A 17,538-nucleotide genomic window follows, 5' to 3' on the forward strand; every position below is an offset into this window, starting at 1 on the left:
ATACTACTTTACAAGACCTTGGTAAGGCCACACTTGGAATACTGCATCCAGTTTTGGTCACCCCAATATAAAAAAGATGTTGAGACTCTAGAAAGAGTACAGAGAAGAGCAACAAAGATGATCAGGGGACTGGAGGCTAAAACATATAAGAAACGATTGCTAGAATTGGGTATGTCTAGTTTAATGAAGAGAAGGGCGAGGGTGACATGATAGCAGTATTCCAATATTTGAGGGGCTGCCCCAAAGAAGAGGGAGTCAAGCTATTCTCCAAAGCTCCTGAAGGCAGGAGAAGAAGCAACAGATGGAAACTAATCAAAGAGAGAAGCAACCTGGAACTAAGGAGAAATTTCCTGACAGAACAATTAACCAGTGGAACAACCTGCCTCCAGAAGCGGTGAATGCTCCAACACTGGAGGTTTTTAAGAAGAGACTGGACAGCCATTTGTCCGAAATGGTATGGGGTTTCCTGCCTGAGCAGGGGGTTGAACTAGATGACCTCCAAGATGCACTTGGAGGTGAATTATTATAAGTGCACCTTCATTCAACATCCCAGGGTGGCAACAGATGGGCGGTCCAGAGGAATGTATCCTCTGACCATATCCAAAGTTCTGATCCCTCGTGAACAGCCATGATCAACAGTGAGGAGTTCAGCCACCGTTAAAGCTTAATGCTGGTGTGAGAAACTCTTGAGTTATTCAGAGGTGTTCTCCATTGTAATCAGTGGGCCCTTTTGCAACTATCTGCACTAGTCCAGGAGAGAGCGCCAAATGAAGCGAGGAAGAGCTCAAGTCTCAAATGGCACAGAAGACATTTTGATTAAAAGCTGGGCGGGGGACAAATTGGCCACTTCAACAGAGGTGCAGCTGCTGGAACTTTGCTTCTTTGGCAGTTAGCATCTCCCGATCCTCGGGGCCTTTAGGACTTGCCTGCAAATATCCCTAAAGCCTGTTCTGGTCCTGGATGCCGGGCTAGATGAAGCCCTGCCTATGCCAGCAGGACCTTTTCAGAAGAGCAGACTAGCTCTCCATCCTCCTAGCAGGCAAGCCGAGGTAGCGCAGCAGTTAGAGTGCAGTACTGCAGGCCACTTTAGCTGACTGTGTTCAGCAGGTCAGCGGTTCAAATCTCACCGGCTCAAGGTTGACTCAGCCTTCCATCCTTCCAGGGTAGGTAAAATGAGGACCCAGATTGTTGGGGGCAATGGAAATATATATATATAGACATTGCTTACTGGTGTACACCGCTTAGAGAGTGCTTGCACTTAAAGCAGTATATAAGTCTCATAAAATAAATAAATAAATAAACAGAAGGCAGACCAGTCCCCAGTGTCCTTTTGACAAGCTCAAAAAGGCTTCTTTCAAGACCCCACTAAACCTTCACACGACTCTGTGAGAGGAAGAAATGGGGGGATGCCATTAATCCTCAGCTGCATCTGAGCATTCTGGTTGCTTACCTTCACTCCACGGGGGCCGGGATACCCAAGTGGGCCCTGAGGGCCAGCTGGACCCTGTGATCAGAAGACAAGGGGAGGGGGGGGGAGAGAGAATTCAGCCATCCTGAAGTGCCCTTTGAGAGAAAATAGACATGTATGCCCCTTCCTGCCACCAAATCAGAGCTGGGCCCACCTTGCGGGTAAACAAAGTCCCCAAGCTGGGTATACAACATTATGCGCAAGACAATGCTCATCTTCCATGCTGGGACTGGAGGGCCTGCTTCACACAGCCTGAGCAGACAATGGCTTGGCTGCTAAAAGCGGCAGTTAGGGTTGTGGGTTATGGGTTGCTAGAGCGAACTAACTCCGGGTACATTGTGGCCTCCACATGGCTTTAGAAGCCAGAAGGAGAGCCCTTGCTAGCGCTCTTTCATGAATACCATCCTATGGAAAGAACATCTGCAGCAATAAACGCAGATGTGCCAAATCACTACCTACACTGTGCTCATCACCTCCCTAAATGCAAGATAAAAGTTTGCAGGTTTGACGTAGCCCTGTGGGATCCCCACGTGATCAAGGAGTTTGAAGAGAGGAGAGATCCTTTCCATTGCGTGATCTACTCCGGGAAGGCCCAATGTCACCCTCCAGGAAGGGAACGTTCTGGCTTCCCTTGGCTGAGGGGCCACAGAAAGACACGCCACCAGGTAATGCGCTTCCCATGGTGTGTTTTAACAATGATCCCCTCCCCAACCCTGCATAGGCCCCCCATGCTTTGGCTCAAAGGGGACCCATGAATTTCAGTGCCTGCTGGAAAGTCTTTATTTCTGATAATGACCAGGTTTCCCAGTTCCCTCTGGTGACTCGTCATTTTTCTCTCTAACCTGGGATGTTTTGCTGAAGTCGTAAAATTCTGGTGCAATTATTTTGCACGAGTTTTCAGCATTACTGTCTTAAGGCCGAATTTAACACCGGACTCAGTGCCCTGACTTCAAAGAGGCTCCGCTAGGCCCTAATCTGCTCTTTGCCTTCTAACCCAACAAGACAAGACCAAGGACATTTTCAGGGCTGTTTTGGAAGCTTCACCACTAAATGAGGAAGACTGGGCATTCCAAGAGTATTTTATTTTACTGTCTGTTTTACAGTTCTGTGTCTGTGGTTTATTCTTGAAACTGAATGCAGTTTGTTGGATCTGAATGGTTAAAAGATAACGCATGGATCATTTCTTTTTAATAAGAGAGGCCTCTTCTGACATCAGTAAACTAAAATCACGTTGCCGTATTTTCAACTGCATCTTTGCGTCTTATTTTAAGGAGATATAGTATTCTTTAAACAGGGTACCTGTTCTAGTGAAGGATGCCCAGCTCAGAAGTGAGGAGGGGGTTGATCCCATTTGGGTGGGTGGGGGACAAAGTGCAGCTCTCTCGTCAGCTTCCACCCTACTCCTATCCCTCCCTCTCAGCTACCACTACATACATCATTGTGTGATCCCACAGAAGCTTCTGAGAGAGTTAAGCCTTGCGATCCAGAGGGGTCTTCAGCATCCTCTGAAGCCAGAACAAATTAAGGAACCCCCCCCCCTGCAGAAGCTCAGGATGCCTTTCCATGAAACTGGCAGGGGGCACCTGGGGCTCCACAGACGGCCGGCCACTCCCTGCCGCTTGCTCAAGGACTTCCAGAGCAGCTACGGACATTTCGATGGCCGGCCCTTTTCAATTCTGGGAGCCCAGCAGACCCTGGCAGACCCTGGCCCTTGTGCAAAACCAGGACAACGAGGAGAAGATTGCCCCAGGCAGGAGGGCAGCGGCGATTTCTCCCAGTCCTGCCTCTTCCCAGCACACCGTCTTGGTGAATTTCAACATCTGTAGGCAAACTGTCACTAGGCATCGTTGTCTTCGGCAAAGGTTTGAGAAGCCGGCTTAAGGAAAGTCCTTCAGCTGGGAGAAACCAGCAGCTACATCTTTCGGTGGTACTTCCCACTCACCCCCCACCCCCCAGACAAGGGGAGTGTAGAAGCAAGGCTAGTTATGGCCTCTAGACCAGCATCGAAATGCACCCACCAGGTTCCTGTCTGACTCCTGTTTGGGTTGTGGGTCTCCTGAGACCTTCTCCCGCCCCGCCCTCCCCGCTCTGCCCTCTCAAGTCTGCAGACTGTTGGGTTGTGTTTGCCCCGCACCCCGCACACCCAGGTGTGGGAGGATCTCTGATCTTGCTGGTTTCTGAGGCCCAGCCCGTGAGCCCCTTTCCCCACAAGGGCAGGGGGATGAGCTCAGAGGAATGGCAGGGCTGCCATCTACCTACCTGGCTCCCCTTCTCACCGGGAGGCCCTTCTTTGCCAGGATGGCCCTGTAAGCAAGGAAAGCAAGAGAAGCCAGTGAACCGAGCTGCCCGCCCTTCCCACGTTGAGCTTGTTGGCCCAGCTTCCCCTTCCCACCCGTGTGTGTCCTTCCCTCTCGGTCTGCCTCCCGCTGGGGCAGACCGAGCACTCTGGGCTGGGAGCTTCTCTTGGAGAGTCAAACGGCCTTGGCTGTCATACTCGGCAGCCAGGTAGACAGAAAGGGCTCTGGTCCTCTATAGGACTGAGGCCCAAGGTCCAGGAAAGAACAAGAACAGAGAGGGTGTCAGAATCCAATTATATTTCATCTCTAGTTATCAACTGTAGAAAACCCCATTTCTGCCCTCTCTGGATTCTGTCATACGAGGAAGGGAAAGGGGGGTGAACAAAGGGGCTTTATGGCCCTCACTTCCTTCAGTACCCTTCAAAGGAACTGGATGTGTGTATCACCAAAAGGACTAACCATAACAATGGGGCTGTTACCTTTCATGTACTCCTCTCTGAAGTCTCCATCCAGCTGGCAGTAAGGAAAAGGGGGTAGGAGTGTAATGCCTGAGACTGTCGCTGGAAGAAGGGGGTGATTGGGTGGGGCTACTGGGGAACCCCTTAAAACCTTGAATGGGAGGGCTTGGACCCCAAGTCCTGTCTAGAACTCCTGCAACCATTTTCTCTTAATAAAGGATGCCTGTTGGAAGAATTATTCCAAGAGTTCTGTCTTCTTAAGATGCAAAGTGGGGTGGGTCCTTACAGGGGGGTTCTTCTGGGTTACGGGATACTCCATCTTGGTCAAGACAGCCAGGACTCATGCTAGCCATGGGTGAGCACCACAAATCAAGCCGTGGAAATGCGTCTCTGAACAGAAAGCAACTCTTGAAATCAGCTCTGCTGAGCAGCTGCCAAGGGCTGCTCCTGCCCAAAAGCAGCACAGCCCCTGCCAGCCTTCCTGCTGGTGCTTCTCCTGATTATCCATAAACAGCAGAAGCGAAGAGACGGAGCTGCATCCGTGAGACCCTGGCTGTCTTTCTGGGGCCATTTCCGCAGGCTGGCCCAAGACGACGGGGGTCTAGGTACCATGTCCGCCAGGACTCGGTGCGGTCCAGGATGTAGGGGAAGCACGGAGGGTATTTTCCTGCTCCCTCCCCCTGAAAGCTGCCCTCTCTCTGCAGGACTCAACCAGGCAGCAAAATCGGATCTCTGATTAATGTAGGCAGATGCAAGAGATGCACAACCAACAAATCTTCCTTGCGGAAGCCAAAACTGGAGATGGGCAGGTTCCCAAGCGCCTGTGTTTGTGTGCCAAGGATTAAAGACATTTGGGGGGGGGAGCTGCAATTTTCAGCCATCCCGCTTTCTTTATTGAGTACGATGCTTGCAACTCTTTGCAAGCAGCGCTGGCTTGTTCATAGACTAGCACAGCGGTTCTCAACCTGTGGGTCGGGACCCCATTTGGGGTCTAACGACCATTTCACGGGGGTCGCCAAACAACGCAGTCCGCCATTTTTTTTCCCCTTTTCCTTAGCTGTGCTACTCCCTTTTATTCTATTGGCTTTGGAAAGCCAATAGAATAGACTCTCTTGAATAGAGTCTAATTCTATTGGCTTTCAAAAGCCAATAGGAATTGTCCAGGCTGTCTCTGCCCTGCTGAGCCTGCCCAAAGTCCCATTCTGCAAACGGTGCTGCACCAGTTGAGTAGTCCTTGACTTACGACCGGTTGAGTAGTCCTCGACTTACGACTGGTTGGGGGTCACGGCATTAAAAAGGTTGAGAACCACTGGACTAGCACAATGGAAGGGTTGGAGATCATCTTGCACACCTCCTGCCCACTGCAGGAATCCAGGGGAGGGAGGGAGGGAGGGTGGGAGGGCTCCTCTCGCATTCTCAGCAGGACTTACCGGGGGACCATCTGCTCCAGGCATGCCAGGAAGACCGGATTTTCCCAGAGGACCCTGAGGGAGAAAAAGCAGGCGGGACTCCTTGTCATTTCTGCAACAGATGTGCAGGATGGCAACAGCACTGTGATGCTCTTGGCTTTCAGAGGCCGCAGACTCCTCTGAGGAACCAGAACGTGGCCACGAGCAGTCTCTCATTCCCAGGAACCAGCCCTTCGGAACATCCTGGATGTTTCGGGGGGGGGGCCTCAAGGACAATCTTTGCGCATCCCTTCTGCGCCTCCTGCTGTCCCTCCCTCGGAGCGGGTTCACTGTGACCCAACAGAGGGCTCAGACTGGGCAGAGCTCTCAATCATGAGCCGAGGTGGCGCAGCAGTTAGAGTGCAGTACTGCAGGCCACTTTAGCTGACTGTGTTCAGCAGGTCAGCGGTTCAAATCTCACCGGCTCAAGGTTGACTCAGCCTTCCATCCTTCCGGGGTAGGTAAAATGAGCACCCAGATTGTTGGGGGCAATGTAAACATATATATATATATACATTGCTTACTGGTGTACACCGCTTAGAGAGTGCTTGCACTTAAAGCGGTATATAAGTCTCATAAATAAATAAATAAATTACACACTGCGGGAGCTGAGCTGAGGTTGGCCCAGGTGCCTGTGAGGTGAGATCCGCTGACAGGTATTGATCTGTTTGCAGGGGCCTTTCAGTTCAACTCCGGATGGCCGGAGAAGGAGACGAGAGGCCGCCGTGCCCTTCTCTGCTCACTGCCCGCAAACCCACCCGTGGGGGCTTCTGGAGGAAATTCAGTAGCTTTGCCAGATGACAATGCTCTGCCAGACGGCCCGAATGTGGGCAACTCAAATGCCTGAACTGACCTCCATTTTCAACTACTCTCTTTTCAGAGGCTGCAAGCGTTAGAAATCTATAATAAAGAAGCTGGAGGTCTGATCCATTTCCGCAAAGGAAAAAGACTCCCCAGCACAGAAAATGAAAGAAATATACAGGCGGATGTTGCGCACAAGAAGGGGAACCACCCCCAAGTCCACCAGCCTCTTCCGAAGAACGAGGCCAGGCAGTTTGCCATCCACCTACCTTTTCTCCGGGGGCTCCAATTGGACCTTGAGGACCAGGAAGACCCTAGAAAGAGAAGGGGGGGTGAGAGGCAAAGAGGGCACCAGCGCCACCTCCTTCCCTAACCCCAACCCTAACTCAGCCAGGGGACGGCTTCCAGTCTGCCAGTGCCGAGGCTTAAACCCCGGGTTTTCTTCTGCAAAACAAGAACCCACTCCCCATTTGCCAAATTCCAACTGTAGCTCCAACAACAGGGCTGGTTTTCAGTCTAAAAGGGATTCACGTGTCCCACAGGAGATCAACCTCCTCCCCTGTGCACTGGAAAGCTGCAGCAAAAGGCTCAGAAAAACCCCTCCCCAAAGCCCCCAGACATGTTCAGTAGTTTGCTTGCTGGGATTCTTGCAACTCTCCTAGATTCTTGGTAACGGGCCTTGCAAAGGAGGTCTCTGGGATTTCCATCCTCAAGGAAAAGGGGTGGGTGGAAAATCTTGTGTTTTTTCCCAGCATGGCGTCTTCCAGAGTGCTGAGACCACTGCACCAAGTCTCTCTCCATGCTGGCTCGGAAGGTCCCAGGCAGGAAGGCTGTGCTGCTGTCAGGGGCAAGTGGCTGGGAGCCCCCAGGGCGTCATCTCCCCCCATCAGAGGGGCTGCTGCGGAGGCAACGCAGGGAAGACCTCTCATCCATTGAAGTCCCTTCCACAGGGGAAAAAGTGGCCAGCTTGGATGTGGCTCCTCGGCTGCTCAATGTGGTTTGTCTTTCCAGGCCTTTAGGCTGGAATTTTAGGTGGTAAGAAGTGAATTTGCTACAGGTCTCGAATGAACTGACTGACCAACTGTCAGAATCCAATTATATTTCATCTCTAGTTATCAACTATAGAAAACCCCATTTCTGCCTTCCCTGGATTCTGCCATACGGTGAAGGGAAGGGGGTGAACAAAGGGGCTTTATGGCCCTCACTTCCTTCAGTACACTTCAATGGGACTGGATGTGTGTATCACCAAAAGGCCTAATCATAACAAAGGGGGCTATTACCTTCATGTAGTTCTCTCTGAAGTCTCCCTCCAGCCGGCAGTAAGGAAAAGGGGGTGGGAGTGTAATGCCTGAGACTGTCGCTGGAAGAAGGGGGTGATTGGGTGGGGCTACTGGGGAACCCCTTAAAACCTTGAATGGGAGAGCTTGGACCCCAAGTCCTGTCTAGAACGCCTGCAACCATTTTCTCTTAATAAAGGATGCCTGTGGGAAGAACTATTCCAAGAGTTCTGTCTTCTTAAGATGCAAAGTGGGGTGGGTCCTTACACCAACATTAGGAATGTCCATCACAAGCCCTATTCTAACCCCACAGCGAAAGGGGCAACGGATCCCCAGCCCCACCTAACGGAACTGCGCCTTCTCACCTGAGCGCCTGGACTTCCCTGTTGACCTGGGGGTCCAGGCTCACCTTGAGGGCCCTGTGAAAGAAAGCATAAAGAGCATACTCAGCATGGCTGGCTGGATTTCATCTGAGAGAAGCTAAAAGAGCCGAGGTGGCGCAGCAGTTAGAGTGCAGTACTGCAGGCCACTTTAGCAGACTGTGTTCAGCAGGTCAGCGGTTCAAATCTCACCGGCTCAAGGTTGACTCAGCCTTCCATCCTTCCGGGGTAGGTAAAATGAAGACCCAGATTGTTGGGGGCAATGTAAATATATACATACATTGCTTACTGGTGTACACCGCTTAGAGAGTGCTTGCACTTAAAGCGGTATACAAGTCTCATAAATAAATAAATAAAAGGAGAAACCTACTGGAGGCCTCGTGTTATAACCGATTATACTTTTTTTATCAGTGATGCTGTATAAAATAACAACGAAAACTTGCTACTGTCGTTGCCAGGAATATGACTCCTAGCAGTATTACTTAGTAAGTCACTATTACTGCTGTAATAGTAACTTACTATTGCTTACCAAGATTATTTAGAAAACCTCTAACATGCTAATGAAAATCATCCTGAAGCATCGCATTTTACCTGGTTTTGTCCTTTTGGGATGCTAATAATGCTTTTTATGGCTGAAAAAAAAAAACCTCATAAAGCACTAAAATTTCAGGTCAGGTATCCTGCAGCCCAAATATTTTCTCGTTTCTGAGCAAGGTGAAATAGCAGACTCCAAACCTGAGGCTGCTTCTGACATAGCTCTGAGTTCAGAAACTGAACAGCTGCACAGAGCTGTGCGAGACGCTGATCACCCACAAGCTAGGCTGCCCCTTTCCCCACGATTGGTCACCTCGGCACAGAAAGCTGTCCCTCTTCAAGCACAGAATTTCCTTCCTTGTAGGAAAGAAACAACCTTTCTGCTAAATCAGTGTTTCTCAACCTTGACACCTTTAAGACATGTGGACTTCAACTCCCAGAATTCCACAGCCAGCAATGCTGGCTGTGGAATTCTGGGAGTTGAAGTCCACATGCCTTAAAGGTGTCAAGGTTGAGGAACAGTGTCCTAAGTGAAGGTGGGCTGAAAGGGAAGGACTCCTGCTCTTCCTTTGGGGTGGAGATGTAGAGGACACAAAACGAGCAGGGGTAACTAAAGGAGAAAGAGGAGATTCGGAAAGACCAGGACGGGCTTCAGCCGAAATGAGTAGCAGGGAACTTTAACAGGGAGAAAATTTAAAGTTGCGGATTTAGGTGGGAAAAAAATAAAGGACCCATGGACAGGATCTGGGTCCTGGCAGTGGGATGCGAAGAGGGCCTGGATCTCCTCCCTCTACCACATGGGACATGTGAGCCAGAAGAGGGAGCAACGTCTTCAAGGAAAAGGGATCTCTTGAGGGCCAGCCCAGATTAGGAGAACTGACCAACATTCAAGAAATAAACAGTACCCTAACTGTCAGAATCCAATTATATTCCATTTCTCGTTATCTACTCTGGGAAAAACCCATTTCTGCTCTCTCGGGATTCTGTCATACTACGAAGGGGAAGGGGGATGAGCAGGGAGGTTTTATGGCTCTCACTTCCTTCATTAAAACTTCAAAAGGACTGGATGTTGATTCTCACCAAGAGGACTGACCATAACAATATGGCCATCGCCTTTCATCTACTCCTCTCTGAAGTCTCCCTTTTGCCAGCAGTAAGGAAAAAGGAGGGAAACAAGGATCGTCGCCCAGAAGAACTGTGGGGTGGGGGGCTGCTTGGGAACGCTTAAAACATTGAAGGATGGGAGAATTTCTCAGATCCTGTCTAATGTAAGGACCCACCTCACTTTACATCTTAAGAAGACAGAACTCTTGGAATATCTTTTCCAACAGGCAACCATCTTCTCTTAATAAAGATGCCTGTTGGAAAAGATATTCCAAGAGTTCTGCCTTCTTAAGATGTAAAGTGAGGTGGGTCCTTACACTAACCAAGGAACTGCCAAACAAGCTAACCGTAAACAGCCCAACCCAAGGGCCTCTAAGACCCCCACCCCACGCCCACCGACAGGGCAAGACGCTGGGACTTAACAGGAGAGCAGATCTCACTCCTTGCTAGCACGGATGACGTTCCCGAGTTTAGGTAACGAAACGTCTGCAAGAAAGCAGCCCAGCTCAGAGAGCGCCCAGGACCCCTCGGAACTAATTGTCCCTTCACTTCTGCCCCAGTCAGCCCCCACCCCTTTAGGGTTCGGGGCACCACAGTTCAAAATGGACTCCACCAAATGAATCAAGGGGACGGCTTGCCTCCCAGAGTCGTGGGTGCTCCATCGCTGGAGGTTTTCAAGGAAAGATTGGACACCCATTTGTCCAGGATGGCATAAGGACTCCTGCCTTGGGCCCTTGGGGTTTCACTAGGAGACCTCCCTTCCATCCCTAGGGTTCTAGGATTCTATGAAACTGGAGTAAGTTCCCAGAAGGGACGATGAGGGGTCTGGAAACGAGAGCCCATGAGGAGGGGCTCTGGGTCTGCAAGAGAAAAGACAGAAGAGAGAAATGAAAGCAACAGAGAGGATGTAGACCGCGGGACCAGCCTCCTGCTTTTGAGTTGAGGTCTCCCCTCAGCAAGGCTCCCCCCCAGAAGGTTCTTGTCCTGCCTTGGGGCACCCTGGAGAATAACCCACCCCTCCTCCTTGGGACGGTCCTTCAAGGACCAAAGAGCACCGTCTCCAGATCCTTCCCTCCTTTTGGCTTCCAGAGCAAGCTCTGCGTGCAACTAATTATGTGCCTAAGTGCCTCGTGAGACACAGAGAGGCACACACAGCCCTCGACGCTGGAATGTTGTGATGACCACTGATTACGCCCGTGATTTCTTTATTCAAAAAACGCAACAGGCAACCCATGAAAATCAATTTAAAAGGTAAATTGATTTAGGAAAGCAATGTCCACCAGCTTTGAAATGAAGACGGTCTGGAAAAGTAATTAGTGGATTTAGTTTATGCCGCACAAGTACGATCACCCGTGGTGGGCAGACACTTACCACATTCCCCTTAGGGCCAGTCTGTCCATCCATCCCAGTAATGCCCTGGTGGGAAGATTAACAAAAGGAAGGAAGAGGCACAACGTGAGTCACAATTAGCACCCCAAGCTGGCCTGCATCTTTCCTCCAATCGGCCCTGCAAACTCTGCTTCCGATCGGCAGGTGGAAAAATATGGCCATGCCAAATACCGGCAACGAAAGCAAAGCAAGTGAAGTTTTTTTTGCCACTGCAATGAAGCGAGAGTCGAAGGACGGGGGCGTCCCGGGTGGCAGAGAGAGAGGCGTCCCGGCTTCCTGCCAAAACATTTCTTTCTACTCACCGGAGGTCCTGGTGGCCCCGGAGGTCCCTTCGGTCCAAGCAAACCACGGGGGCCCTGTGAGAAGAAGCAAGTTTAATATGAAAGTGCCCACGAGGAGCAGAGACAATTCATCCTGTGCTGCACTATCAACTCTGTGCTGGAAAAGACAGGGGACCGTGTTGAGGGTGAACGTTGCTCCACGAGCTGACCTTGTCCTGGGAGCACCAGGATCTGGCCAGCTAGCCTGGTACCTTCACCACTAGACCACACTGGCTTTCCTGCCTCCTGGGTGGCATCGGTCCTTCTTGGAGCTCCTGGGCTCTGCGGGGACTTTACCACTCATTGCAGCAAGTACTCAGTGTGTGTGAGAGAGAGAGAAAGAGGGGGGGGAGGGAGAGTGGGGAGGGAGAGAGAGAGGGAGGGAGAGAGAGAGGGAAGGAGAGAGAGAGAGAGAGGGAGGGAGAGAGAGAGAGGGAGAGTGGGGAGGGAGAGAGAGAGGGAGAGGAGAGAGGGAAGGAGAGAGAGGAGAGAGAGAGAGAGAGGGGGAGAGAGAGAGAGAGAGGGAGAGGGGGGAGGGAGAGGGAGGGGGAGAGAGAGGGGGGGAGAGAGAGAGAGAGAGAGGGGGGGGAGGAGAGAGGAGAGAGAGGGAGGGAGGGAGGGGGAGAGAGAGGGAGAGAGGAGGAGAGAGAGGGAGAGAGAGGAGAGAGAGGGAGGGAGGGAGAGGGGGGAGGGAGAGAGAGAGGGAGGGAGAGAGAGGGAGAGAGAGAGGGGGGAGGGAGAGAGAGAGGGAGAGAGGGAGGGAGAGAGAGGGAGGGAGAGAGAGAGGGAGGGAGGGAGGGAGAGGGGGGAGGGAGAGAGAGAGAGGGAGAGAGGGAGGGAGAGGGAGTGAGGGAAGGAGAGAGGGAGAGGGAGAGAGAGGGAGGGAGAGAGAGAGGGAGGGAGAGAGAGAGGGAGGGAGAGAGAGGGGGGAGGGGGGAAGGCTTCTTTCTGGGCTCCCTGGCTTAGAACTCCTCAGAACCTGCCAGGCCCGGAGGCTGAGGGGGGCTTAAGCAGCCTCTCCAGCCCTCAGGGGACAGAACAGCTGCCTGCCTTTTCAGCAGCTGAAACAACCGTTTCACAGATCAGCAAAGCTTGAGTTGAGCATCAACTGAAAAATACAAAAATAAAACACTGACAGTTCTTTGGCAACCAGCAGTCCATTCAGCATTCTGAACAATATGCGGACAAAAATATACTTGACCAAAAAGGACCGTAATTTCAACCTTATTGTCTGAAGCTGAGCAGCACAAAGGCATTTTGTGGAGCTGATACCCCGAGTGAAAAGATCCTAGTATACATTATGTGTTCCTTCACTGGAGGTTTTTCAAGAAAAGATTGGACAAAACCATTTGTCCAGGATAGTATAATGTCTCCTGCCTTGGCAAGGCAAGACTAGAAGACCTCTGAGGTCCCTCCCAACCCTGTTATAACATCTGCACTGATGGAGAAAGACCTCTAGTGACAGCAGATTGGACAATCTCTTCTACTGGCTGGAAGCCTTCTGAAACCCACCGATGTGAGAAGATCTGCTGGGCCAACAAACTTCGACCATGCCAATCTCAATGTTCTTAGCAGAGGCTCTTGCCAATCCACCCGAGAAGAGGTGCACTTAGTGCCAATTGGCTCTCAGTTGCAGAAGAACCAGTTTGGAGGAGCTGCCTCCATGGGTCCTCTCCCCAGCCACTCAATTCAAGGAACTTCGTCATCTTGAATAGAAGGAACATTAACTCAGGTTTGCATCTGGGAGTCCTTGGTGCTCTCTGAGCTCGGTGAACTGATGGCCGACATTTCATGATCCAACAGGGTAACATCTTCAGAAACATCGGCAGGCAAACCGCCAAGCTCAGAGAGCACCAAGGGCCTCATCATCCCTGGGGAGAATTCTGTGCAGATGCTCAGACGGTCTTATGGGCAGAGGAAACAAAACCCCGGGGAAATGAGCCGAGGTGGCGCAGCAGTTAGGGTGCAGTACTGCAGGCCACTTTAGCTGACTGTGTTCAGCAGGTCAGCGGTTCAAATCTCACCGGCTCAAGGTGGACTCAGCCTTCCATCCTTCCGGGGTAGGTAAAATGAGGACCTAGATTGTTGGGGGCAATGTAAATATATATATATATATACATTGCTTACTGGTGTACACCGCTTAGAGAGTGCTTGCCCTTAAAGCGGTATATAAGTCTCATAAAATAAAATAAATAAAAATAAAAGGGAGGAAGGGAGGGAGGAGGGAGGGGAGGGAGGGAGGAGGGGAGGAGGGAGGAGAGGAAGAAAGGAAGGAGGGAAGAAGGAGGGGAGGAAGAAAGGAAGGAGGGAGAGAGGGAGGAAGGAAGGAAGGAGGGAGGGAAGGAAGGAAGGAAGGAAGGAGGGAAGAGAGGGAGGAAGGAGAGGAGGAAGAGCCGAGGTGGCGCAGCAGTTAGGGTGCAGTACTGCAGGCCACTTTAGCTGACTGTGTTCAGCAGGTCAGCGGTTCAAATCTCACCGGCTCAAGGTTGACTCAGCCTTCCATCCTTCCGGGGTAGATCAAATGAGGACCCAGATTGTTGGGGGCAATGTAAATACATTGCTTACTGGTGTACACCGCTTAGAGAGTGCTTGCACTTAAAGCGGTATATAAGTCTCATAAATAAATAAACTGGCAGAAGCGGAGGAAAGGGCTGCTCTCTCAGCCAGAAAAGATGAGTGACAACTTCTGTAGCCAATCGGTAGCCTCCCTTCTCCTTCTCAGTCAGAGCAGCCGCTGGGATACAACTGCTCTCCTTTGCAAAAGGCTCATTTCACATTGAAAATTCCCAAAGCACAAAAGACGGGAAAGCAGAGCAAATAAAAGACACACAGAGCACCCCAAAGTGGCATTCAACTTCATGTCCCAAGGTGGTCCTAACTCTCTGTGTTCACATGTGCGCGCACACACGCATCGCATCTTCAGATCATATGCTCTGCTCAAATGCCAAATTCTGTCTCAATGTACGGCTGAGTGCCCACCACTAACTACACAAACCCAGTTTAGCTTCATCCACATCGGAGTGCCTGGAACTGGAAGAGTGGCCAACTCAGAAGCGCAGAAGGGCAACGAGCAAATCCGGCTGCAGCCAGGCAGAGATTACCGTGCTGCTCCTGCCCCCATCCCCCCCCTTCTCTCTCCATCTGTCAGAAGCCAAACAATTCCAGTTGCACCTGGTGGTTTCAGAGCTATCAACAGCTTTGATTTCATTGTGGAGAAGCAGGTTGGGAAAAAAAGGAAGGCTGATGCTAACTGGAAGGATCTGAACAAGACAAGTCAGTGCTATTCTCTGCAAATCCCTGACGAAAGCTGCTGGACGGATACTCTTGTGATTACAACAGTAGCCTTGATTTCCATCTTGTCAAGTTCTCTTAAGAGCTAGGAAGAAATGGAGGTCTGTGTACGGGTGTGAAAGAGGGGGAGGTAACTCCAGCTGTAAAGAACTCCTGAAGCCCCCCCAGACATGCGGCCTTTGGAACTAGCCAGGTCTTTTGGCCATAACATCCATCCACCTGCCTCGTGGCCAAGATGACCAAAGGAGCCTGGTCGACATAGCTGGCCCAAGGGAAGGGCTTGAAACATTTCCAAGCGTTATGTAAACATTACCAGTAATTACACAGGGAAGCACAAAGAAGCTGTTTCCAAATTCCAAAGAGAGACTTTCCTTTCTTGCATTTGTGGGTCAATTTCCCTATAATCGTATGGAACTTAGTGTCAAGCTCAGAAAAAATTCATATTGCTTCAGATATTTATTTTTTTCTTCTTTGGATTGCCCACACTACAGAACCAGGGAGGGGAGTGGGCAAGAATGGAATGTGGGTTGACCCGTGGAACTGCAAGGTCACCCTCGAGTTTGTTTTGGAAACAGAAGATTCTCATAATAATTGTCTGGAGTTTAGTTGGGTAATGTGACCTGCACTATCAGGGGGGAAAGGGAGTTGCTATACTTTTAATATGCTGCTTTCACGCCAATTTAATCAGAGCTGACTTTCGATTCATTAGTGCCGGTATGCTATGCTCAATAAAGCCTTGCATTAGAGATCGGAATGTCTCAGGTATGCTCTGTTGGGATCATCAGCCGGAATGCTTTGGCAGGGAGGATTTGCCACCAGCCCAGGGAATAAACTCTCCTGTCAGAATCCAATTATATTTCATCTCTAGTTATCAACTATAGAAAACCCCATTTCTGCCTTCTCTGGATTCTGTCATACAAGGAAGGGAAGGGGATGAACAAAGGGGCTTTATGGCCCTCACTTCCTTCGGTACATTTCAAAGCAACTGGATGTGTGTATCGCCAAAAGAACTAACCATAACAATGGGGCTATTACCTTTCATGTAGTTTTCTCTGAAGTCTCCATCCAGCCGGCAGTAAGGAAAAGGGGGTGGGAGTGTAATGCCTGAGACTGTCGCTGGAAGAAGGGGGTGATTGGGTGGGGCTGCTGGGGAACCCCTTAAAACCTTGAATGAGAGAGCTTGGACCCCAAGTCCTGTCTAGAACGCCTGCAACCATTTTCTCTTAATAAAGGATGCCTGTTGGAAGAATTATTCCAAGAGTTCTGTCTTCTTAAGATGCAAAGTGGGGTGGGTCCTTCCATCAAACCTGACCTGCTGGCCTCTGTGCGATTCTCCTGGCCACACAGTGAAGGGGTTGACCTTGACCTTTGCAGGTCTCCTTTCCTTCTGCCTCTGTCTACAGCCCTGAGGCTCCGGGCGGGCTCTGCTCGACAGTCTTCCCACTGCTGGGACCTTGAGCACCCAGGCCTTTTCTGGGAGACAATCTTCCAAATGAAGGCATTTTAGAGTAACACGCTCACAGCTCTGGCTGCATCACCATCTTCTGCTGTCCCTGAATTTGAATCTGAACCTCAAAATGTGCATTTTAAATTCTGGAGTGGGGAGAACACCTATTCTGGCCATGTTTAAGGCTACAAGAGACAAAAGTCCTACATTCACCTTCAGGGAAACGTCTCAGGAGAGTCCGTGGCAGAAGCAGTTGAAAAACAACATCGCCTGGACCGTTTGTACACCTGGAACTCCTGTAGGGACCTCTGGTTACCTCAGCTGATTCCCAGCCACCCTCCCATGGTCCAGTTCATATATTCTGCTCTTGGATGTGTGCCTTAAACGCCTGCCAAATATTGCTTGGGAAGCAGCCCCCTCCCCCCATTGTTCAAAGGAAAGAATTGCCGCCATTTTCCAGAAACTTACAGGTTCACCGGGGAGACCTCTGGGTCCAACTTCTCCATCGTCACCCTGTTTGGCAAGAGAAAAAAGGGGGGAGTAAGAGCCAGACCCTAGTCAGGCCCCTCTTGTTAAGCAATAATAGGATGTGGCGCAGCAGTTAGAGTGCAGTCCTACAGGCCACTTTAGCTGACTGTGTTCAGCAGGTCAGCGGTTCAAATCTCACCGGCTCAAGGTTGACTCAGCCTTCCATCCTTCCGGGGTAGGTAAAATGAGGACCCAGATTGTTGGGGGCAATGTAAATATATATATATATATATATACATTGCTTACTGGTGTACACCGCTTAGAGAGTGCTTGCACTTAAAGCAGTAGATAAGTCTCATAAATAAATAAGTAAATAAATGTGGCAAACCACTCGGGGAGGGGAAGCAAAGCAGCTTCCTTCACTAGAAGGCAGGAGAAGAAATAATGGATGGAAACTAATCAAGGAGAGAAGCAACCTAGAACTAAGGAGAAACATCCTAAGGCTGAGAACAACCAACCCGTGGAACAACCTGCCTCCTGAAGTCGTGGGTGCTCCATCACTGGAGGCTTTCAAAAACAGACTGGACAACCATTTTCCTGAAATGGTATGGGGTATCCTGCTTGAGCAGGGGGTTGGGCTTGATGACCTCCAAGGTCCCTTCCAACTCTGTTATTCTGTTCTGTTCTGAAGAGGAGGACTCCAAAGGCTGGAACAAGACGGCTGTAATTGCGGTCTCACTGATCTTGGCTGAATGGCTTAAAAAAAGAGGAAAGTTGGGTGACTACATTTGACCCAGGGAGGACAGTCAGGGATGGATCGAGTCACCAGCTGAAGGATTTACAGGAATCCTTTCTC

At 50.5% G+C, this 17,538-nt stretch overlaps 1 protein-coding gene across 1 annotated transcript in view; it reads right to left on the bottom strand.

Moving 5' to 3' along the window:
* The window catches only part of COL5A1 (collagen type V alpha 1 chain), a gene marked incomplete at its 5' end in the record, with an annotated part of 133,077 nt that overhangs the window by 69,624 nt on the left and 45,915 nt on the right, over positions 1 to 17,538 (bottom strand). The window contains 8 exons of the mRNA XM_039364247.1: positions 1,451 to 1,504; positions 3,728 to 3,772; positions 5,654 to 5,707; positions 6,742 to 6,786; positions 8,115 to 8,168; positions 11,139 to 11,183; positions 11,459 to 11,512; positions 16,683 to 16,727. Coding sequence (XP_039220181.1) covers positions 1,451 to 1,504; positions 3,728 to 3,772; positions 5,654 to 5,707; positions 6,742 to 6,786; positions 8,115 to 8,168; positions 11,139 to 11,183; positions 11,459 to 11,512; positions 16,683 to 16,727 — 396 coding nt within the window. The remainder of the gene's footprint in view (positions 1 to 1,450; positions 1,505 to 3,727; positions 3,773 to 5,653; positions 5,708 to 6,741; positions 6,787 to 8,114; positions 8,169 to 11,138; positions 11,184 to 11,458; positions 11,513 to 16,682; positions 16,728 to 17,538) is intronic.

The sequence above is a fragment of the Crotalus tigris genome, unplaced genomic scaffold, assembly GCF_016545835.1.
Source record: "Crotalus tigris isolate CLP2741 ecotype Arizona unplaced genomic scaffold, ASM1654583v1 scf7180000019692.1526454, whole genome shotgun sequence".
Classification (NCBI taxonomy): Eukaryota; Metazoa; Chordata; class Lepidosauria; order Squamata; family Viperidae; genus Crotalus; species Crotalus tigris.